The sequence below is a fragment of the Oratosquilla oratoria genome, chromosome 40 (genome assembly GCF_046742065.1).
Source record: "Oratosquilla oratoria isolate Oo_2021 chromosome 40, ASM4674206v1, whole genome shotgun sequence".
Lineage (NCBI taxonomy): Eukaryota > Metazoa > Arthropoda > Malacostraca > Stomatopoda > Squillidae > Oratosquilla > Oratosquilla oratoria.
This window is the reverse complement of record NC_134816.1, coordinates 41,621,209-41,640,273: the sequence shown is the minus strand read 5'-3', so window position 1 is coordinate 41,640,273 and position 19,065 is coordinate 41,621,209. Positions and strand designations below refer to the sequence as shown.

Below are 19,065 nucleotides of genomic sequence, written 5' to 3'. Positions count from 1 at the left end.
GTGGCTTGGTGGGGGAGCGTCAGATGGGAGGACATGTTGGTGACGAAGATGTGTGTATGTGTGTGTGTGTGTGTGTTTGTGTGTGTGTTTGTGTGCGTGCATATTTAATATATATGTATCTATTTGTGTGTTTATTTATTTGGGGTTTATGTACGTTAGGTTAGGTTGGGTTAGGTTTGTTAGGTTAAATGCATTCGGTTACGCAAACTATGATTACTCAAATCCTTCGTTAATCCAGATGTTTGTTTCTGGGAGAGCACATGCGTCAATTTCCTTTACCGCTTACAATAAATAAATGAATAAATAAATTAAATAAACGAAAATAAATAAATAATTATAATAATAATAACAATACTAATGAATATAAAATGATAAAGTAGGAAATGTGTGAATAAATAAATAAATGAATGAATATATAGATGAATTAGAATGTGACCTCAAGTTCGATTCCTGGGACCCGCTTCTTGCGTTGTTTCCCAGCGGCCCTGGCCAGGCGGGGAGGCGACCCAAACATCGGCAAAAAAAAAAAAAAAAAACATGGGTTTCTCACTTGCCACTTCGTGGGGAGTGGGATGGTGAGTTTGGCGAGTAGTAATACTATTAGTATCAGCAACATCGATAGTATTACTATCTCTGTCGTCAGTCACAGCGTCGCAGTACCATAATCAGCCTCGCTGCTGTCGTCAGCGCTGATTTGCTGAGTTCGAATGATTGATTATGGTCAGCTTACGCAGTTGCTGACGTCAACAGGAAGCTTCATTACTAAGAACTTCAATTTATTTATTTGTTGGCCTTTCATGTATATGTAGGCGAGGGGATGGCGGTTCGAATCCTGCCACCGGCGAAGCTGAACCAAGGGCATGGTTAATTAAATTCCATGCTACAAAGTCTTCTGTAAGGGGCACCGTCCTAGCTTCCCGATAGGGGAGAGTTTGTGACGTTAAATCTTATCATATATATATATATATATATATATATATATATATATATATATATATATTAATCTGATCTCGATATGGACCAAAAGATCTCTTGCCTGCGTTCTTCGTACTTACGTCAAACGATAACGTCATTATCAGGTGTTATGACGTCAGATAATTACGTCATTATAAATGATGACGTCACAGCGACGAAGTTCTCTGTAGCTTAGGTCGATATCGTAAACCAAAACTGACCGAAGTTGGTCGACCTCTGGGCGCTTGGAAGAAGATAAATTTAGGCTCAAGAAGGACATAGGCAAGAACTGGTTTACTGATAGGATGGTCAACGAATGGAATAGACTTAGTTAACTATGTAGTTAGTGAGCACTAAAACTATCGGTTGTTTTAAGAAAATATGAGATAAGTTTATGGATGGAGATGATAGGTGGTAATGGACATGGAACTCCCAAGTGTAGGCCTTACGGTCTCTTGCAGTCTCCTCCGTTCTTATGTTCTTATGTTCTAATAGTGTAGTTAACAAATGGAATAGACTTAGTAACCACGTAGTTAGTGAGCGCTGAAACTATTAGTTTTAAGAGAAGGTTAGATGAATTTATGGATGATGATAAGTGGTAAGGGACATGGAACTGCCTAGTGTAGGCCTTATGGTCTCTTGCAGTCTCCATTCGTATGTTCTTAAGAACGACATCCTCTTCAACGTCTCGTACTTGATGACACCTTTACGAGGTGGACCTCGATCAAGAAAGAACTCAGAACCTCACGCTCTACTTCCTGCTATACTATATCGTGTTTATTGCTGACGTTATAAAGGTGCGGTAGGTCAGCGTCGCTTAAATATGCTAAAGCCTCATCCGTATGGTCGAGCTGAGTACACTGGTTTCAGGTTTCATGCACAACCACATCCATACCAACATACCACATGCACTTCTCACCATACATACCAACATACCAAGCCGGATGAAGCCAGCGTGGTGAAGTACAGAGGCCGTGTCGTCCTCAAGGGGGTAGACCGGTCCTGCAGTGGACCATTACGGATGAATTTAATAAATCGCTGAACTGGAGATGTAGATATGATTTCCGGCAATTAATTCCCGGACAGAGCCGAAGCGTGGAACAAGTTCCCGAAACGCGCTTGCATGACTGCCTAAAAGGGGTTATCACACTGGGCTCCCATGGGCTATCACACTGGGCTTCTTCCACGGGCTTCACCAGCGCCGACCGTTGAGAGTTCGTTGGAGTGAAAACGACTTCGGTTACGATATTTGAATTTTCAAATTTTCAAATTTTCAAATTAACGTTCTGTCGTATATAGCAAAGCTGAATGATAAACTGATTGTATAAACCTAGACAAAGGTTAGACATATTGTTAGAATCTTCTTAGAGAAGTCTAGATTTCTGTAAGCCAAGTTATATTCTAGTTATTCAAATGGAGGTTGGAGGTAGAATGTCGGAGGAAAAATATCCCAGTGTGATAACCCTTTAAGGAGGAGAAGGAGAGGTAACAGTAGAGGCGGGAGCAGGAGGAGGATCGGTAGAGGGAAGAAAGGAGGAGGAGGAGGAGGGAGGGGTCAATGGGTCGCGTCTCACGTTCGAACCCAAGACACTTTCCCTGCCCCGAGTGCTTCGGGAAGTCACGATCTACTGGGTCGACCCGCTGGACTCCACAACTCCACCCCCCCCCCCCTTGGGAGTGACATTTCACTTAAAAACAAAAACACTTTTCCCCCACCTCCTCCTCCTCCTCCTCCTCCTCCCCTCCTTCTCCTCCTCCTCCCCTCCTTCTCCTCCTCCTCCCCTCCTTCTCCTCCTCCTCCCCCTCCTCCTCCCCTCCTCCTCCCCCTCCTCCTCCCACTCCTCCTCCCCCTCCTCCTCCCCCTCCTCCTCCCTCTCCTCCTCCCCTCCTCCTCCCCCCTCCTCCTCCTCCCCCTCCTCCTCCTCCCCTTCCTCCCCTTCCTCCTCCTCCTCCCCCTCCTCCCTCCTTCTCCTACTCCCGCTCCTCCTCCTTCTCCTTCTCCCGCTCCTCCTCCTTCTCCCCCTCCTCCTCCTTCTCCCCCTCTTCCTCCTTCTCCCCCTCTTCCTCCTTCTCCCCCTCCTCTTCCTTCTCCCCCTCCTCCTCCTTCTCCCCCTCCTCTTCCTCCTCCCTCCTCTTCCTCCCTCCTCTTCCTCCCTCCTCTTCCTCCCTCCTCGTCCTCCCTCCTCGTCATCCTCCCCCTCCACGTCCTCCCTCCACGTCCTCCTCTCCCTCCCTCCACGTCCTCCTCTCCCTCCTCTTCCTTCCTTCCTCGTCCTCCTCCCTCGTCCTTCTCCCTCGTCCTCCTCCCTCGTCCTTCTCCCTCGTCCTCCTCCCTCGTCCTTCTCCCTCGTCCTCCTCCCTCGTCCTTCTCCCTCGTCCTCCTCCTCCTCCTCCTCCTCGTCCTCCTCCTCCTCCTCCTCCCCACCTCCTCCTCCTCCTCCTCCCCACCTCCTTCTCCTCCTCCTTCCCACCTCCTCCTCCTTCCCACCTCCTCCTCCTTCCCACCTCTTCCCCTCCTCCTCCTCCTTCCCACCTCCTCCTCCTCCTCCCCTCCTCCCCACCTCCTCCCCTCCTCCCCACCTCCTCCCCTCCTCCCCACCTCCCCACCTCCTCCCCACCTCCTCCCCTCCTCCCCACCTCCCCACCTCCTCCCCACCTCCTCCTCCCCACCTCCTCCTCCTCCCCACCTCCTCCTCCTCCCCACCTCCTCCTCCTCCCCACCTCCTCCTCCTCCCCACCTCCTCCTCCTCCCCACCTCCTCCTCCCCACCTCCTCCCCACCTCCTCCTCCTCCCCACCTCCTCCTCCCCACCTCCTCCTCCTCCCCACCTCCTCCTCCTCCCCACCTCCTCCTCCCCACCTCCTCCTCCCCACCTCCTCCTCCTCTCCACCTCCACTCCTCCCCACCTCCTCCTCCTCCTTCTTCCCATCTCCTCCTCCTCTTCCTCCCCACCTCCTCCTCTTCCTCCCCACCTCCTCCCCACCTCCTCCCCACCTCCTCCCCACCTCCTCCTACCCACCTCCTCCTCCTCCCCACCTCCTCCCCACCTCCCCACCTCCTCCCCACCTCCTCCCCACCTCCTCCTCCTCCTCCCCACCTCCTCCTCCTCCTCCCCACCTCCTCCTCCTCCTCCCCACCTCCTCCTCCCCACCTCCTCCTCCTCCCCTCCTCCTCCTCCCCACCTCCTCCTCCTCCTCCCCACCTCCTCCTCCTCCTCCCCACCTCCTCCTCCTCCTCCCCACCTCCTCCTCCTCCTCCCCACCTCCTCCTCCCCACCTCCTCCTCCCCACCTCCTCCTCCTCCCCACCTCCTCCTCCTCCCCACCTCCTCCTCCTCCCGCACCTCCTCCTCCTCCCGCACCTCCTCCCGCACCTCCTCCTCCCTCCCGCACCTCCTCCTCCCTCCCCCTTCTCCTCCTCCCTCCCCCTTCTCCTCCTCCCTCCCCCTTCTCCTCCTCCCTCCCCCTTCTCCTCCTCCTCCCTCCCCCTTCTCCTCCTCCTCCCTCCCCCTTCTCCTCCTCCCTCCCCCTTCTCCTCCTCCCCCCCCCTTCTCCTCCTCCTCCTCCCCCCCCCATCACGTTAACCGCTCACTCTCTCAATTCCTCCCGTTCTCAGACTCCGGCTCCCAGTCCCACGCCCACCTCCAAGTACCACTCCCATTCTGACTTCCACTCAAGACCCATCCACTCCCTCTTCCACTCCCAGACACACTCCCACTTCCACTCCCAGGCCCACTCCCACCTCCACTCCCAGGCCCACTCCCACCTCCACTCCCAGACCCACTCCCACCTCCACTCCCAGACCCACTCCCACCTCCACTCCCAGACCCACTCCCACCTCCACTCCCAGACACACTCCCACCCAAGACCCATCCCACCCCCATTTTCCACTCCCAGACACACTCCCACTTCCACTCCCAGACACACTCCCACTTCCACTCCCAGACCCACTCCCACTTCCACTCCCAGACCCTCTCCCACTCCCACTTCCACTCCCAGACCCTCTCCCACTCCCACTTCCATTCTCAGACCCATACCCACTTCCACTCCCACATCCATTTCTACCTCCACTCGTATTCCCAATCCTACTCTCACCCCCCACTCCCACTCCTAGCCCTCCCATTCTTCCTCCTCCTCCTTCTCCATCAACTCCTCCATCTCCTCATCCTCTCCACCTCTCCACTCTACAATGGTAGTGATGATGATGAGTGAGTGGGAGGGAGTTGGAGGGTAGATTGGGAGGAGATGGGGCGGGGAGTCAATCCCAATCCCGTTTTGGGATCAAAGGAGGAGGAGGAGGAACGAACAGGAAGAGTACGATTAGGAAGAGGAGCATGAGAAACAGTAAGAGGAAGGAAGAGGAGAAGAGGGAGGAGGAAGAGGAGCAAGAAGAAGAAGATGGAGATTAAGAGGAAAAGTTGGTGGAAACTATTTTTTTTTTTTTTTTTTTTTTTTTTTTTTTTGGCCGTTGTCTTACAAAGACTGACAACGTCCTTGTTTTCTGATAAGTCTGTACGTGTATTTGGTTTGTGTGTGTGTGTGTGGGCGCGCGCACCCGTGGTGGTGCATGATAAGTGGTGTTTAGTTTGTGGGCCATTCTGATATTGCGTAAGCTAGTTTCTAAATAGAAAAAAATAAAGAAAATACTTAGATTTTTTTTATTCATTTATTTATTAATTTTTCCGTGTATTATTATTATTGTTATTATTATTAATAATAATATTATTATTATTACTATTGTTATTATTAGTAATTATTATTGTTATTATTATTATTTTTGTTTATATCATTCATATTGTGAAGTGGTAATTTTGGATACAATATTTGTTGGAGTCTACAGCAGTGAGATCATTGTCCAACTTACCAGTATTTCTTATGAAGGCGCTGGCGAAAGAAGGATCTGATGCGAAACTATTGTAGCTGATTTGCAAACTGTCTTAGCTAATTTGCAAACTACCTTAGCTGATTTGCAAACTGTCTTAGCTGATTTGCAAACTGTCTTAGCTGATTTGCAAACAATCTTAGCTGATTTGCAAACAACCTTAGCTGATTTGCAAACTGTCTTAGCTGATTTGCAAACTGTCTTAGCTGATTTGCAAACTGTCTTAGCTGATTTGCAAACTGTCTTAGCTGATTTGCAAACTGTCTTAGCTGATTTGCAAACTGTCTTAGCTGATTTGCAAACTGTCTTAGCTGATTTGCAAACTATCTTAGCTGATTTGCAAACTGACGTTGTTCCCACCACGAGGTCTCCACTTATTGGTCTCCACTCCGCCTTGGCTGTTGACACAGGCTTCTTAGACCCTGTGCACACTAGCGGTTTGAACCGCGCGGAAACCGTGGCGGTACTGTATAGTCAAGGAAAAAATGCGCGGTTATGTCTGAACGTCTCCATTGACTTACATTGTAATTGAACCGCCGCGGTTCAAACAGCGGCGGTTAAAACCGCTAATGTGAACAGGACCTTAGTATACGGGTCTTTGTGTGTCTGTTACGGTCTATCCTGACTTGGCTTTCGTTCGGTCTGCTTGGTCTGAATGATTTCAGATTCGGTTGTTCACTTTTGAGTTCTGATGTTTCTTTCCCAGCTCTGCTTCGGCGCCATATTGTGAAAAATATTTTGAATTTCCTTTTTAATGTCATCGAACATGTGTTGCTTTGCAAGTGAAAGTTTTTTTTTTTGTCATCGAACATGTGTTGCTTTGCAAGTGAAAGGAGAACGATTGACTCATTAAAACGTGTGGTAGTGACGCTTTTTTTGAAAGTTGTCCGTACTGTGGGATTTTTTTTTTTTTTTTTTTTTTGGATACGTGAAGTCCAGGGACCTATAGTTCTTTGGGAGATCAATTTCTGGATCCTCCCAAGGAGGTCCACAGACATGGAACTACTTATTACTAGTTAGAAATTAAGCGATTTTTACCATTGAAGAAATTATTTCTAGGAGTGACGTAGCCAGAGGTGGAAAGGTCTGAGACAACTGGTCTAACATGTCATTTTCCTCTTCCTCCTTGTCCTCCTCCTCCTCCTCCTCCTCCTCGGCGATGTCGCTTCAGGTTCCTTGGCGGAGGATGACTTCCCGAACATCGTGGAGGTCGACGCACTACCCGAAGACTTCCCCGAAGTGTCTGTATCTACAGGAGGGTTCTCCTTCAAGACCGGACATCGCGAGGTCTCTGGAGATCGCCCGACTCACCGGAGGACCTACTGGTCATCCGGTACGAAGAACTACCGTCCGACAGACACCACGAGCTACCGGACGTCGGAAACCGGGAACTACCGTCCGACTGACACCACGAGATACCGGACTTCGGAAACCGGGAACTACCGTCCGACTGACACCACGAACTACCGGACGTCGGAAACCGGGAATTACCGTCCGACCGTCAACACGAACTACCGGACCTCGGAGACTGAGAACGACAGGTCTACTAACGGGACGAACTACCGACCTACCGGTACCACGACCCACCGGACCTCTTCTTCCGGTAGAAGGCAGTACCGGCCTCACCGACCGCGACCCACGCACACTCGACCACGCGTGAGCCCAGGTACACTCGAGCAGCTCTCTTTCATCTCTCGAAAACTCTTTTTCGCTCTCTTTCATTTTACGCTCTCTTCAGCTTTTGGCGCCCCGCGCACGCACGCACGCACGCATATACGCTTTTCAGCGCCGTCTCCATGCGGGCTATCTTCGCGCATATATATATATATATATATATATATCTTGACCGACATTTTCTTTTATTTGAAGGGCTTTGGAGTCCCTTCTCCGGTCCAAGTCTCTCTCTCTCTCTCTCTCTCTCTCTCTCTCTCTCTCTCTCTCTCTCTCTCTCTCTCTCTCTCTCACTCTCTCTCTCACTCTCACTCTCTCTCTTTTAACCATCTCAAGTTCTGTCACAGTTTATCTCTGCTGTCTTTCCTGTCGCAGAACTTTCATGCAGACTGACAGTGTTACTGATATATATATATATATATATATATATATATATATATAATATATATATATAATTTTTCTTGCTTATCGTAAAGCATGATGATGCAAGACACTTCACTGCCTGCCTGCAGGACGCACGTTGTTGCATGCACTTGCAGAAGAATGCACGTATGTCTTCAGGACTGCGACTTCAGGAGGTGCAAGCTCGCCCTCCAGCCTCGCCTCCCCGCCTCTGTGGCAGGAGAAGCGTTCCTCGGTCTCCCATAAATTTGGTCTTACTCTCTCGAGGTCGACCTTCCTCATTCGAGGTCGACCTTCCTCACTCGAGGTCGACCTTCCCCCCTCGAGGTCGACCTTCCCCCCTCGAGGTCGACCTTCCCCCCTCGAGGTCGACCTTCCCCCCTCGAGGTCGACCTTCCCCCCTCGAGGTCGACCTTCCCCCCTCGAGGTCGACCTTCCTCATTCGAGGTCGACCTTCCTCACTCGAGGTCGACCTTCCCCCCTCGAGGTCGACCTTCCTCATTCGAGGTCGACCTTCCTCACTCGAGGTCGACCTTCCCCCCTCGAGGTCGACCTTCCCCCCTCGAGGTCGACCTTCCTCACTCGAGGTCGACCTTACTCTCTCGAGGTCGACCTTACTCTCGCCAGGTCGACCTTACTCTTGAGAGGTCTACCATCTCTCGAGGTCGACCCTCCCCACTCAAGGTAGACTTGCCTTCCTCGAGGTCGATTTTCCTTCCTCGAGGTCGACCCTTAAGATCGACCTTCATCATTCGAGGTCGACATTTCTTCCTCGAGGTATAATTTTCAACCCTGGAGGTGGAACGTCCTTCCTCAAGGTCGACCATATTTTCATCTACTGCATCGCTATCTTCTACATCTACTGGCTTATCTACGACTACATCTACTTTTTCTGCATCTGTTGCTTCAAATGCTCCAGCAACATCTGCTGTTACTACATCTGCTGCTGCCATTATCTGCTATAATTACATCTATTCCTACTACTACCAGGACAGCTACTACCACTGGTACCATTTCCCGTTTTCTATGAAGACTTGGGGTTCTTGTTCAACGCTTTCTGTTGCTCTGTTGTTATGTGTCTTTGCTTCAGTCGTTGTCTTGTTGGTCCATGTTATGTGTCTTGATCGTGGTGCATGGTGCATCGTTGCATGATGCATCCGTTTGCATGTCGTCTTGTTGTCTTGATAAAAAGAAAAAAGAAAAAAGAAAATCATGGAAAGATAAGAAATTTGAATATCCAGGTGCTAACCCCAAACTCGGGATTTTTTATTCAACCCTCCCCGTCCCTAATTTATTTAGATTTTTCAAATATTTAACTCTGGAAATGATAAAGATCGAAGGTAAACTCGATATTTTATAAATAACCTGACATATTTTTGTCTAATTACGAATTCTCATTCAACAGCCATGGAAGAAAATAAATGAAATTATGTATTTTGTAAACGAAAGAAAGCAAAATAGTTTGTTTTGAAACGAACCGACCGATGACGTCATGTCGCTTTTGTCCGACGAACCCCCAACGGAAGAAGCTCTGATTTGTTCGTCAAAAGAACAAAATCCAACGCAATTTGACGCCTTAATAACACTGTACACTGTTCTTCTTGGTGTTCATAGTGTTATACCATTACCCATCGACGCATTTCCGAAGAGGTAAAAGGATTTTTTTTTATTTTTTTTTATGTTCACATTTCCCAGAAAAAGTCTCTTGGAATTTGTAAGTCGACTGTACATACCTTCCGCAAGTTACCTATTTGTTATAAATTAATCACAAATGTTATTATTGTTTGTGATGATGATATAATTAATGATACTGTTGTTGTTATTAGTAAGTCCATCTGATGTGTCATGTTTTCATGAATATTTTCGCAAATGTCCAAAGGAATGAATTGGTGTCAGTATTCAGGGTCGTCTTGTTTTTTGGTCCACATTTGTATTAAAAGGTATCTCATGGTCTGGAAAGGCTTTGAAAGTCCAGTAGACTCGTTGATTTCCGGGATTTGAATTTCTCGCTGACGAGTATGTATTTACCTAGTGTGTGTGTGTGTGTGTGTGTAGTGTGTGTGTGTCTGTGTGTGTATGTGTGTGTGTGTATGTGTGTGTGTGTGTGTGCACAATTTTTAAGGTAGACAATCCTGATGAATCGCCTTCAGAATGTCATATTATTCTTTTTTCATATTTGGTGATAGCAGACAGATGTCTGTAGACCAGACAGCTATTGGCAGTGGAGCAACCGGTGAAAGCTTTATTTATTTATTTTTATTTATTTTGTAGTTTGTTATTAGATATGACTATAATCTCAAGTGAAAAAAGATAGATGACAGATGTAAATAGTCATGTCAATGGACGTAAATGTGTGTGTGTGTGTGTGTGTGTGTGTGTGTGTGTGTGTGTGTGTGTGTGTGTGTGCGCGCGCGCATGTGCATGTGTGTGTGTGTGTGCATGTGCATGTGACCTCTTCGGTAATGGTGATGGTGGTCATGCAGGTCAACCTTAATCTACCTTTGTTTCCAAACCTTCAGGAAGTTATGATCGCTTGTTCCCTCATCACTCAACCCCCCCCCCCGTTACCCAAATGTTCCTCGATGGGGGGGGGGAGTTATTTGCATAAAAGGATCCTCCCTAAGCCTCCCCATCCTCAAGAGGAATCTTTTAAGAGTTCCTTCAGGAAGTTCTTGGTCCTGTCCTCATTCCTGAGTTCTCACTAATCTTCAGGACTCTGTGATGTCGCCATAGTTGTTTAATATCTTATGACCAATTTCCTCCCCCCCCCCCCCGCCCACACACACACCCCGGTTACTTTTTGTATTTTGTTTTTTGTTTTCAGTATTTCTCTGACCCTATCCCATCATGCGTGTTTGCATCCCTTAGCCAAAGCGCAAACTGAGACGCAGGCCACAAAGGCGACGCAGCACAGAACAAAGGCAGACGTCCTGTTACTGAAGTGAAGTATAGTTTGAACTTCTCCTTCACCTGAAATGCTTCTGGATACACAACCTCAGTATTTCAAGTGGGAAGTTCAAACTGTATTTAGATTTAGTAACAGGAAGTCTGCCTTTACTCTGTGCTGCGTCGCCTGCGTCACCTGTGTCGCCTGCGTCACCTGTGTCGCCTGTGTCACCTGTGTCGCCTGCGTCACCTGTGTCGCCTGTGTCACCTGTGTCGCCTGCGTCACCTGTGTCACCTGCGTCGCCTGCGTCGCCTGCGTCACCTGTGTCGCCTGCGTCACCTGTGTCACCTGTGTCGCCTGCGTCGCCTGTGTCACCTGCGTCACCTGTGTCGCCTGCGTCACCTGTGTCGCCTGCGTCACCTGCGTCGCCTGTGTCACCTGCGTCGCCTGTGTCACATGCGTCTCAGTTTACGCTTACCTTTGACGATGTTCTTCATATTTCCTGAAGTTTGTGTGTTCAATCCTAAGGTGGATTTGTTCAAGTTCACTTTTGTTCATTTTCATAACAGCACTTAGGGTCTGTTATACTCGACTGTGCAAACCCTGCTATAACAACACAACAATAATGTTCTTTTTATTAGTTTAAGTTAAACTGTACATAGCATTTCTTATCAGTTAAGTTAAAAATATTTGGAGTCATGTTTATGAAATTGTTTAACACTGTTTTGTGCTTCTGGGGAATGAGATGTCCAAAGTGAGACATTGATGTTCATGTTGAAGAATTTGTTTTGTGTGAACATTGAACACGTATCTGACGACAACACCAACAAGAACAACCCTGACAACAGCAGGAAGAACAAGAAGAACACAAAGAACAGTTCTCCCTTCAGCCATCTTGTTTCTTTTTTTCGGTGGTAACTTCGGTGATGGTCGTCGTTCTTCGGGATTTTTTTTTTCGGGAAAAGAGCTTTGATTTTAACAACAAGTTTTACCTTTTTTTTCCTAACTTTGGAACTAACGAGTGCTAAAACGGACATCCGAAACTGGCCCAGAACTTACCAGAACACTCCAGATATATCTTTAAGTTATTGGATTAAGAAAAACATATTTACGAATCTTTAGTGTAAGGGGGCTCTTGTAATTACATTTTTTTTTTTTTTTTTTTTTTTTGAAAAAGTATGTCTTTGACGTAGTTCTGGTAACAAATGGGTCAGTTACATATGTCATCCGGATTACCTAACCCGCTCAACAACAGTAACCGGGACAATGCTAGTAAACTAACCCATCTGGGTTAGACTCATGGTTTGTAAACCCCATGTTTATCTTTTTTCGGATAACTGAGGATTTTTTTGAAAATAAATCTTTGTATATTTTTCTTTTCCCACATTTTTTCCGCCCTCGCTCCCTCCCGAAACCTGCAATGTGATATAGTTCTTCTCTCCCTCCCCGCCATTAGAACAACCTCATGTAGTTATAGAGTGGCATTAAAAGCTGCGCCACCCTTGTAGACCCTGTAGAGTGACAGATATCACGTAGAAGGGCGCTAAACGTTCTACAGCGACAGCCCACTACCTTCCCTACCTTACGTCCCTCCTTCATTCCCTCCTTCAGGCTATTCCTCCTTCATCCCCTCCTTCAGGTTGTTCCTCCTTCATCCCCTCCTTCAGGTTGTTCCTCCCTTAAGCTAACCCCCTCTCCCCCTTGAATGCGCAGGCTCGGCTGATGCCAGAGGCGACCCCGACCCTCAGGTCCCCCCGCCGCCCCAGCGGCACGGGGGAGTCTTCTATGGCAAGTCCCGCGTGCCCTCCACCTCCCGAAGGGGCGGGTCCAAGCGAGATCGCACCTCTTCTTCCTCTTCTTCTTATAGTTACACTTCCTCCTCCAAGTCCACCCGCACGGGAGCCGACGGCGCCGTGCTCGAGACAGTGTCTGGGTCTCAGTACGGTACCCCAGGCTCTGGGATAGAGAACTCCTCATACTCGTATAGTCACACTCACGAAGGCCCAGGGTCCTCTGGGCATGTCACGTCCTCGTCCTCCGGTAGCGAAGGAGGAGGTGACGTTTCCTCCGCCACAGGCTCCTCCTCCTCCTCCCGGGGCCGCGGCCGCGGGCGTGGAAGATCTCGTTCCCGCTCGAAGTCCCGAGGACGATCGAGGGGAAGAGGTCGAGGTCGAGCCCGGGGCGGCACCGACGGCGGTGACGAGGACACTGAGCGGCCTCCTGTGGTCGAGGAACCTTACTTCAGGGGCGAGGTCGAGGAGGGCGAGGACGGACGCACCTACTTCAGGTGGAACGGCCGGAGGTACCCGGCCGGGGGGAAGGTGACCACCGGGCGGAGGATCACTTCGAAAACCACAAAAACCACGAAAACCACCACCACGGTCGGCCGGGATGGCAAGCCGTCCGTGTCCGTGACGACGTACACAAGTCCGGGGAGGACGAGCGTGACAACCTACAGGAACAGTACCATCTACACTTCCCATACCCCAGGTGGCACTGGACAGGACCACCTGACCTTCGGAACTACCGGAACCACAGGAACCACCGGACACGGCACCTCCTCCTCCTCCGGGTCGTCCTCGACAACGTCGTCCACTACGAGGTGGACCTCGGGATCGTCGTCTTCGTCAGCGACTACGGCAGGAGGAGGAGGAGGAGAAGGAGGAGGAACCTCGGACACGAGGTACACGAGTCATCGCTACGACTCGAGGTATGGGGTGAACCGTGGCAGTGGAGTCGGCTTCGGCGAAGGCTACCGCAAGTCCACGGAACAGGAGACCTTGGAGTACGAGGAAGAGGAGTTCGACCCGGAGTTCGCCCGAGGTCCGCAGCTCCCGGAGGAGGACCAGAACCACCCGTTTGTCGTCCGCGGATTCGGCTCTGCTCCAGGTAGGAAGGTCGAAGTAGCTCGAGCCCTTCTTCGGGTCGGAAGCTTTCGAGTACCTCTGCGTAGCTAGTGTGGTTGTGGTTTGCTGCTTATTAGGAGGTACTCACCCGCAGTTTCCCCCCCCTCTCCCCCTCCCCTCTTCCCCCCCGTGTCCTCCCCCAAGTGGGAGAACACAGCCCAGTGTGTGAAGAATCCCATCATTCACTCCCACCCTGTGAGTTATGCTCCTTAGTCGTTAGGTCCCTATTTTACATTGACTAGTCTTTGTGTAAACCAGAGGTTCTCAGCCTTTTTGACTCCATTGCCCACTTCATGAATTCTTAATATTCGTGTGGGACCCAATGCTTTATAACAAACTTAGCAATCATAATAATCTTACATTACTTTTTTATATCCAGATTCCTCACATTACATAGAAATGTAAAATTTGTAACAACAGGCCATGTGCCCCCCCTATTCTCATGGCTCCCTTGGGGGGGTCACGGCCCCCCCATGGACCCCAGGTTGAGACCCATTGGTATGTAAACATCCCAACAGTCGAGACTCCCTAACCATTAGATCCCTAGGTCCTTGTGGACACAACTTAGCCGTAAAAACTCCCTATTTTGTAACAATCATGTATTCCCCTTCTCCCCTCCCCTCCCTTGCTTGTTATCATGTCATCATCCTCAGAAATAACAATAGGAAATTCCTCCACCCCTTTTGAGAGTAAAATTAACAAGAGGAAACTCCTCCACCCCTTGGGAGTAAAAATAGCAAGAGGAAACTCCATCCCTTTAAGAGTAAAAATAACAAGAGGAAACTCCTCCACCCATTTGAAAGTAAAAATAAGAAGAAACTCCACCCCTTGGGAGTAAAAATAACAAGAGGAAACTCCTCCACCCTTTAAGAGTAAAAATAACAAGAGGAAACTCCCCCATCCCTTGAGAGCAAAAATAACAAAGGGAAACTCCTCCATCCCTTGAGAGTAAAAATATATACATGTACCAAAGGCTTTTTCCCTTTACAAGGTAGGTAGCCAGAAAACAAAGGCATAAAATCCACTCCCACCTATTCCATCCCCACATACTCCATGAGAGTACAAATAACAATAGGAAACTCCTCCACCCTTTTAAGAGTAAAAATAAGACGAGGAAACTCCCTCACCCTTTAAGAGCAAACCACCCACATCAGGAAGACCCTTTAACGGGACTCCTTTAACTCCTTCCTTAACGACTCTGAGGCTTCCAAACACTCTCACCTCGACTAGATCATCCTGACAACGCTACGGATGAATGGATTAACCGGTGGTGGGACAAGAACACGTTTGTTGAGTTCCTGCTTGCCTGACTACTACCTGCCTGCTTCCTCGATTGAACTCTGAACCTTTGTAGACATTTGGTGATGGTGACAATTTTTTTTATTTTTAAGTCGTCCAAACGTAGAAGTTTTCCTCCAAGTTTGATGGTGGAATTTTTATTTTATTTTTAAGTCGTCCGGACTTAGAATTTATACTTTTAACCAAGCGTTTGATGGACTCTGGCAGTCGGTGGTGGTGATCATTTATTTCTATTTTCCTTGAGGTTATTAAACACTCGTTTACACGGGGCAAGTTGAGAGGCAAGTCAAGTGTGCAAGTTACTTGAATTGGAGAGGAAAGCGAGCAAGTATATGTTGACACAGGCCCAAGTCAGAGACAAGTGGCTTGTGTGAACTTGCTCACTTTCCTCTCCAGTTCAAGTAACTTGCACACTTGACTTGCCTCTCAACTTGCCCCGTGTAAACAAGGCTTTACAGTCTTGTAGTGATGGTGATTTGTTCTTAGCAGTGGTCACTAAATCACTGTACACTACTAATGGCTGTGTGTTTAGTGTGTTTATCTAGAAGATAAGCTTAGTTATAGTGGTATAGATGAAGAGGTTTAGTACTGCTTTATACTAGTTAGGTTGACCTCCTAACCACAAGTATCCTGCAAGATAAGGTGAAGGGACTAAACTAAGTGGGACATTGTCTTTGGTGATGGAAGGATGTCTCTGTTCTTGTCTTACAACAGGATCTGCAAGAGAAGAAAGCAAGTCTCGCCTTTACTATCCCGGTAAATAAAGGTCGGATTGGATTACCCCTCCCTATTCATTTCAATAACAACGTAAATTCTATGCTTCTTTCAATCCCCCTAATGTTTTTTATCCCACAAATAATCCCGAATCTGTAGCCCCTATTTCGGTACTCCCGAAGGGAGAAAAAATCACTCCCGTATAAACAAACTAACAAAAATGACCCTGCACGAGAAAAAAAAAGTCCGTTAAAACCCGTTATTTCCGTTAAAATTTGAAATTCAAAGTGCCTGCTACTTGCACCGGGACTTCGGTCTTTTTGAAAAAACCCTTCCCCCATCTTTAACCAACATTGAGAGAACATCCTCAGTCGTGTAGAAGCTTGTCCGTAGATCCTGGATGTCTCATTATGACTAAGTTTGTGGTTAACACCTGATTACCCCCCCCCCAACCCCAAGGCTCCCCTCCCCCCCGCCTACCCCCCGCTCCCCTCCCAACTCCTTTCCATGGGCTCTTCCACGGAAGACTGCATGCCTTGCAATCCTGCGTATTTCATCCAGGCATCCATGCATGCATCTAGGTAAGAGCTACGAATGGCCTGGAACTCTCTTGGACTGGAAAGCCAGTGATCCGTGAAGGCAAGGCATCTGTCGTTTTCTTTGTGTGGAGGGAAATGTGGTATGGAGTTGGTTGGTAGGTAGGTGGGTGGTTGGTGGTGGTAGAGACCTTTCATTGTGGCTTTTCATTTCCAAAGCCGAGCGTAGTGAACCCACACAAGCATTATGTATTTGTTTTATTTTATTTTATATTTTATTTTAATTTGTTTTTGCATGTTGATGTGGTGATGTTTATGCTTTTGTATACGTGTTTCTTTGTATGCACGCTATCTTGAACCTTATAATTTGACTTTATAAGTATCATTATAGAATGCTCGTCTTGTATGTTTTTATGTATGGTACACTAGTACTAAGGTGAATTGAAATTATACTTGCATGAATTTTTTTTTATTGCAATGTCGGTTACCATGAAGAAATTTGCATGACGATTTCTGACTTGATTTCGTTGCATGATGTTGCATGCTTGTTACATAAACATATACGCTTGTCTTGTATTCATGCACAAATAACGAATATCATGCACACATAATGAACATGTATTATCTGCTTGCATTTTCTCCATGCATGCATATATTATGTATGTATGTTTTTTTCTTTTTAATATTTCTATATTTCCGAACATTTTTTTTTAATTTTCTAATCTTTCTACGCTTTCGAACAAGGCAGTCCTGAGGTGTTTTGTGTAATAGTAGCCTCTGTACACCCGTGTTCGAAACTTTGCTCAACTCTTACTGGCTTTGACTTTGGCTTCGCGTTCGCGCGAGCCTACTAAACGTTATCAATTTGTTTTATTGTCAATGTAGCCTAAGAAACGGAAATTTCATAATTTTTCTTTTTCAGTATCGATTTGACTAACTACCTTTGCCCGTTGTGTTTGGATGTTTTAATTCCCAATCTTATTTTATTAATCTGTATAATGTTTTCAACGTCTCCATTCTATACTCCCCCCTTTCTCCCCCTACCACTCCCCCTCCCCCTTTCTCCCCCTCCCCCTTTCTCCCCCTCCCCCTCTCACCCCCTTTCTCCCCCTCCCCCTTTCTCCCCTCCCCCTCCCACCCCCTTTCTCCCCTCCCCCTCCCGCCCCCTTTCTCCCCCTCCCCCTCCCACCCCCTTTCTCCCCCTCCCCCTCCCACCCCCTTTCTCCCCTCCCCCTCCCACCCCCTTTCTCCCCTCCCCCTCCCACCCCCTTTCTCCCCCTCCCCCCTTTCTCCCCCTCCCCCCTTTCTCCCCCTCCCCCCTTTCTCCCCCTCACCCTCCCACCCCCTTTCTCCCCTCACCCTCCCACCCCCTTTCTCCTCTCCCCCTTTCTCCCACTCCCAATCCCGAGAAATATTCTTTCATAAATTCATTTCCCCCTTCCTCCCTCCCTCTTCCCTTCCACTCCCCACCCTCTCCTCCCTCCCCTCCTCCTCCCCTCCTTCCTTCCTCCTTTCCCTCTCTCTCTTCCCCTCCCCTCCTCCTCCTCCTCCTCCTCCTCCCTTCCCCTCCTTCCCGCTAACCATCCCTTCCCTCTCTCCTCCCCTCTCTCCTCCCCTCTCCCCCTCTTCCTCCTCCTCCTCCCTTCCCCCTCCCCCTTCTCTCCCCTCCAATCACCCTCCACCTCCCCTTCCACTCCCTCCCGCTAACCACCCCTTCCCTCTCCCCCTCCCCTTCCCTCCTCTCCCCCTCCACTCCCTCCCCTCCCACTCCCCCTCCCCTCCTCCTCCCCCTCCCCTCCTCCTCCCCCTCCCCCATTTCATCTCACTTTCCTTCCAGAAAACTCGTTCCACGTCACTCCACGTGAGAGTTACTCTCACGAGATCAAACTCGCAACTCTCACTCGTCTTCTCGACTCGCGAGTGACTGGCGAGAGTAAACGTGGCGGCACACTAGGCTAGCATGCTACTTGCTTTTGCTACTTGGTTTTGAGTAGCAATGACTTGGGTTACAGTGTTCTAGACTTCCGTGATAAGAACATCTCGACAATCTGCCTAGCATGCTACTTGGTTTTGAGTAGCAATGACTTGGGTTACAATGTTCTAGACTTCCGTAGTAAGAACATCTCGACAATGTGCCTAGCATGCTACTTGCTTTTGCTATTTGGTTTGAGTAGCAACGACTTGGGTTACAGTATTCTAGACATCCGTAAGAGCATCTCAACAATATGTCTAAGGTTCCTATTCTAGGTTTAACTTCTCTTAGTTCGTCATTCAGCTTCTCAAACGTAAGTCATTTCACATTTGAAAATTTGGAAAACAAAAGATCGTACCCGAATTGATTGCTACTCAAACCCAGTAGCAAAAGCAAGTAGCATGCTATTGAGAAATACCTAGTGTGCCGCCACCTTTACTTTCGCTCTTTCACCTTTCCCTCCTCTCCCTTCCCCCATCCACTCTCTCCCTCCTCTCCCTTCCCCCCATCCACTCTCTCCTTCCTCTCCCTTCCCCCCATCCACTCTCTCCCTCTCCCTTCCCCCTCTCCCTTCCCCCCTCCCCATCCACTCTCCCTCCTCTCCCTTTCTCCCATCCACTCTCTCCCTCCTCTCCCTTCCCCCATCCACACTCTCCCTCTCCCTTCCCCCTCTCCCTTCCCCCTTTCCCTTAGGGAGATAAAGATGGGGGGATGGGGAGAATTTTTTTTCTTTCGCAAATTCCTGCAGCCAATTGGGGAGAGATTTTATTAGTATTATTATTATAAAAAAAATTCTTCGAATTTTGGTGTCAAAATGATGATAATGACCAATGACACGGATGTC

The 19,065-nt window shown here is 48.5% G+C and overlaps 1 protein-coding gene across 12 annotated transcripts in view; it reads left to right on the top strand.

Annotated features, from left to right (window-relative positions):
* LanB1 (laminin subunit beta-1) overlaps nt 1-19,065 on the top strand; it is a 174,450-nt gene that overhangs the window by 68,968 nt on the left and 86,417 nt on the right. For 7 of the 12 annotated variants that reach the window (XM_076177605.1, XM_076177599.1, XM_076177597.1 and 4 more), the window contains 3 exons: nt 7,006-7,500; nt 12,508-13,683; nt 15,714-15,755. In XM_076177605.1, coding sequence (XP_076033720.1) covers nt 7,006-7,500; nt 12,508-13,683; nt 15,714-15,755 — 1,713 coding nt within the window. The remainder of the gene's footprint in view (nt 1-7,005; nt 7,501-12,507; nt 13,684-15,713; nt 15,756-19,065) is intronic. The other 5 variants (XM_076177604.1, XM_076177595.1, XM_076177603.1 and 2 more) reach the window with 4 other exon arrangements.